This window comes from Rhopalosiphum maidis, chromosome 1 (genome assembly GCF_003676215.2).
Source record: "Rhopalosiphum maidis isolate BTI-1 chromosome 1, ASM367621v3, whole genome shotgun sequence".
NCBI classification, from domain to species: domain Eukaryota; kingdom Metazoa; phylum Arthropoda; class Insecta; order Hemiptera; family Aphididae; genus Rhopalosiphum; species Rhopalosiphum maidis.
In genome coordinates, this window is record NC_040877.1 from 21908336 (window position 1) to 21912987 (window position 4652).

General features: G+C 29.6%; 1 protein-coding gene across 1 annotated transcript; it reads left to right on the forward strand.

Annotated features, from left to right (window-relative positions):
- Nucleotides 1–1556: 1556 nt before the first annotated feature.
- On the forward strand, nucleotides 1557–4485 carry LOC113550384 (zinc finger protein 354A-like). The gene is made up of 7 exons (XM_026952161.1): nucleotides 1557–1814; nucleotides 1934–2172; nucleotides 2230–2522; nucleotides 2591–3525; nucleotides 3583–3814; nucleotides 3876–4124; nucleotides 4190–4485. Exons 2-7 carry the CDS (start codon nucleotides 1941–1943, stop codon nucleotides 4424–4426), a joined length of 2178 nt encoding a protein of 725 aa, XP_026807962.1. The 5' UTR covers nucleotides 1557–1814; nucleotides 1934–1940; the 3' UTR covers nucleotides 4427–4485.
- The last annotated feature ends 167 nt before the right edge of the window (nucleotides 4486–4652 follow it).

Consider the following 4652-nt stretch of genomic DNA (forward strand, 5'->3'; position numbering starts at 1 on the left):
ACCAAAACTTAATAAATAGCATAATTTTTAATAATTTCAATTTTTTTACGAGCCATTGAAATTTGATCAACGTGCCATTTTTTACACACATGCTGTAGGTTTGCCACCCCTAGCCTATATCAATAAGTATATTTCATTTTATGTTTTTTTCGATATTGCTATTTAAGTAATTTATTTTATTATTAGTAATACAGTTGGTTAAACCACAATATCTTAGTTCATGGTTAACCTAATTTTTGTCAAAAATTATTGCATTTGAAAATAATGCCATTATACATTTTTAAACTTTAATATTACCAAATAATATTTTGAATATTATAACAAAATAACAAATATCCTCATATTAAGTTTCAACTAAATTCAGTTCATGTCTATTAAAAAGTTATGCTTTTATATTTTTTAGACTTTGGTTTTAGTATGAATTAAAGGAACTTAATATTACATTGTTAAACCTTGGATATTATAAAAATTGCATGTTTAATCAGTTCTCAACTACAAATTGCTCTTAAATTTTCATGGTTTTGTCAAAATTTTAACATCAAATACTTATAAAAATAAATTGTGCTTTTATAGATTAATTTATATGAGATATATATTCAATTTTGAAATTTTTTGACAGATACTTGTATTTTAACTATATATAGTTCAAAAAGAGTCAAAATATTTAAAAAATGTTTATAATAAATATATTACGAATACTTCAGTATCTTGACGTCTATAAATAGCTTAGTGTCAAAATATTTTGGTAAAAATTTTAAGTAGGTAACTACTGTAGTATTTTCCTTAATTTTTATTTATTCTTAATTATTTTGAAAAATAGTGGGAATATTTATTCTTGACATTTTAAAAATCTAAATTTAACTTCTATCAAACTATCAAAAGACACCCTCATAGTTGAGGAATGAGGATTGAGCGATTTATAAACTTCTACTTATTCTGTATACATAAAAAAATGTATAAAATTATTATATTATCATTATTTAGAATCGTTTGTATATTTACTGTTGACTACATACCATGTCCTATGGCGTAAATAAACTTATTTATATTTTTTACCTATATCCTGACACTTAAGAGCCGATAGCATTAAATATTGTTCAGCGGTCGCACTGTACAATATGCGCATACGTTGTCATCAGCTGCAGGCTGCCGCTGTAATTTTTTAGATCTTGTGTGGCTGCGATCGTTAACTTGCTCTGATGAACATTGACTGTTGTAGTGTTGTCTGTTTTACAAAATTGTAGCTTGCGCAATGCAAATATGCAATACGCCCACGAATTGCCAATTATAAGGAAATCGAAGTGATACCGGATATCTGATATGATATCACCATAAATTATATTATCATTCGCTTGCACTATAATTATATATATTTTGTGGTACAACTTACTCTATGCATTCAATTCTATATAATGATTATAATGTTCTTTGCGAGTAACCACGACACGACCTGCTCCGACAATACCGTATTCCGGTTAACCTTGCGTAACCAAAATGGTTAGAAACTACGTTTTAATCGGCAAACAATCATGGCGGTACGTATATTCGTCTGACGTCGTTAACGTAACACAACACGACTGTCGTCCTACTACTACCCGCGTCGTAGCGGTCAGAGATTCAATAACATTTCTGAAGTTACTAACGCGTTTAGGCGGTACATTTTAAAAATTCGCTATTTTACTATGGATCGAATTGTAATGACGTTGGTTTTTAAGTTTTTACTCACAAAATGAATTGATTTGTTAGCGTCAGTTCCAGGTCGTTGGCAAGTTATACTCTCGAACTTCTTAAACACGACGAAGGTTATCCGCACAGTAAGTTTATATGGATCAATATAATATGATGTCCGTTGGCGTTTGTCAATAGTTTTGGAAATGTACATTTTTAGATTTATTTTACTTCAAAATTTGACTTGAATGAAAAATTATTTCAGCATTTTCATGGAGAGCGTCGCGTGTCCACTTTGCTGCGAGGACAGGTTTTCCAACCAAGACTTATTAAAATATCATTTATTAAGTTTGACCACAAATATTCAGTGTCCTTTTTGTGGAAAACAGTGCGATGACATCAACTCATTGGTCGCACATTTGGATAAAATTTGCACCGACAAGGAAGATGAAGTTGAGAAATCAATGCAAGACAACGATGAAATGATCGTAGTATATCCAGATGGCAAGTCAAGTGTTCTATTATTGTGCAACTGAGAGTATATTATTATTTTTTAATTAGACGATGAACCGGAACCAGATAATGAGGTTGGAGAATACGATAACCTTGTGGGAGAAGAAGATTATCAGAATGATGAGCGGCAAACTGAAACTGATGCAGAAACTGGAGTTAAAAAATTTATTGAAGAATTTACAATTGATGATCCGACTAAAACATTACGTCAATCAGAAACAGTAGAAACAGAAATTCTTGAAGAACCAAATCTTTATCACTGTTCTGAATGCAATATAAATTTCCCATCAATTGAAGAACACATAAATAATTGTCACAAAGGTCAAGAAGTTGTATTTCAGGTTGGTATTTTCAAAAATAATTTGTTTATTATATTATACATATAATGTGATAAAATTATTATGTTTAGGTAAATGAAAATGATAACCCCAATAATGTATTAAAAGATATTCCTGATCCCATTGGTGAACAAAATCCTGAGAGAGGAACTTGGATCAAATGGGGAAATGGCTACTTTTTTACAAACCATAAAGACGTGGCAATGAAGCATTTGGTTAATATTAAATCAGGAGAAACAACAACTATGAAAACTATTTCAGAAGATTTTGTTGAAGTAATAAAAGATGAAAATACAAAAATTAAAAGCGAAGCGTATCAAAATCATACTAGCATGTTTTCTTCTAATATTTATTCAAATCATTGTATTACGGATTCATATGGCGATCGGTATTTTGATATTCCCGTTTATTTACTTCATCAAGTAGCTGTAGCTGATAAAGTTAATGATTATTTCCAAGTCGAAGCCCGTAAATTAAGTTTCAAGAAGCGAATCCGTGTTATACGACTAAAATCTGATATTAATCAATTTGATATTGAGCAAATATTATTTCAAAATAAACCAACTAATTGCAACATTATTCCAATTTTAGAAAAATCATCTGAATGCAATGATTACTCTCAATTAGAAAATTTGGAGAATTGTTTATTATTAACTTGGAAGTGTATAGCATGTAATGTTAAATCTGACCATTGGTCCAAGTTAAACAAACATAACTGCATAGAAGATGATGCAACAATACCTAAATCTAAAAAAAATGTTGATAGTAAAAATCCAGCTATTCGTAATAATAGTCGCACAGTTCCTAATATTCGATCAAAACATATTTGCCCACATTGTGGTGGAGAATTTGATTCAGAAGGTTATTTAAGAACACATCTTATGGTACATGTAAATGATTCAAATAAATGTCCATTTTGTGATCAACCAGTAGCACCTGAAATGATGGACACACATTTAATTGCTCATCAAAATCCTGAATTTTCTAATCTAAAATTTTTATGCAAGTATGATTTAATCTTATTATAGTTTTATATTAAATGATTAACCTTTAATTATTTTAGTACGTGTAATAAATGTTATGATTCGGAATTTCGTCTCCGGTGTCATCAAAGAGCACATGAAATGCGACGTAAACCACGTGAAATATTAATTTGTGATGTTTGTGATGCTACTTTTATTGATAAAAACTCATTGAAACATCATGCCATCACACATATTGAACCTCCTGAACGTTTACGCCGATTACACGAATGTCGTTTCTGTGGAAAAACTTTTGTTAAACCTATTGAAAAAGTAATTTCTCATGTTTCCATTAATTGGATTAAGAATTATACAATATAACACCTTATTTTAGGTAAACCACGAAAGAGTGCACACTGGCGAGAAACCTTTTGCCTGCCCAGTATGTGGCCGTTGTTTCAGACTCAAGGATCTCGTACAAAAACATATGCGTGTACATACCAAAGAACGCCCTTACAAATGCCGTCATGAAGGTTGTGATAAAACATTCAGTGCATCAAGCAGTAGAGTTAATCATGAACAAGGCCATTCCGGTATCAAGCAGTTTAAATGTTTTTATTGTCCTAGATATTTTAAAAATTGGGTAAGTCATATTTAAATCATAATTTATATTTTTACTTTTTTAATTTTACATTTTTTAATTTGAAGGTGTCAAGAAGTAATCATGTCCAAGAGCATATGGTTCAGCACAAATGTGACATTTGTGATCGTTCTTTTGTGTCATTTTGTAACTATAAGAAACATTTGAAAATGCATGCAGAGGGACGGCTCAAATTCAGTTGTATGTTATGCCGTCAGGCATTTGGAAGACAACTGTTTTTAGATAACCATCTAAGTAAGGAACATGAAATCAAATCAAATAAAGAAGAAAACATAACTGAATAATTTTTAATTTTATATAAAAAATATTATAAAATTTTAGTGAAAATAACTAAATATAATTTGTTCAACAAGCTTGTTTTGCAAGTATAAAAATATAAATAATTTATTAATTAAAATGGAATAATTATTACAAGATTTGTACAATTATAAATTTGTTTAAACTAATTAACAAGTAATAATAAATGTAGTGCAAGTTATAGTTTATCTTAAATTACTTAAATGCAACACT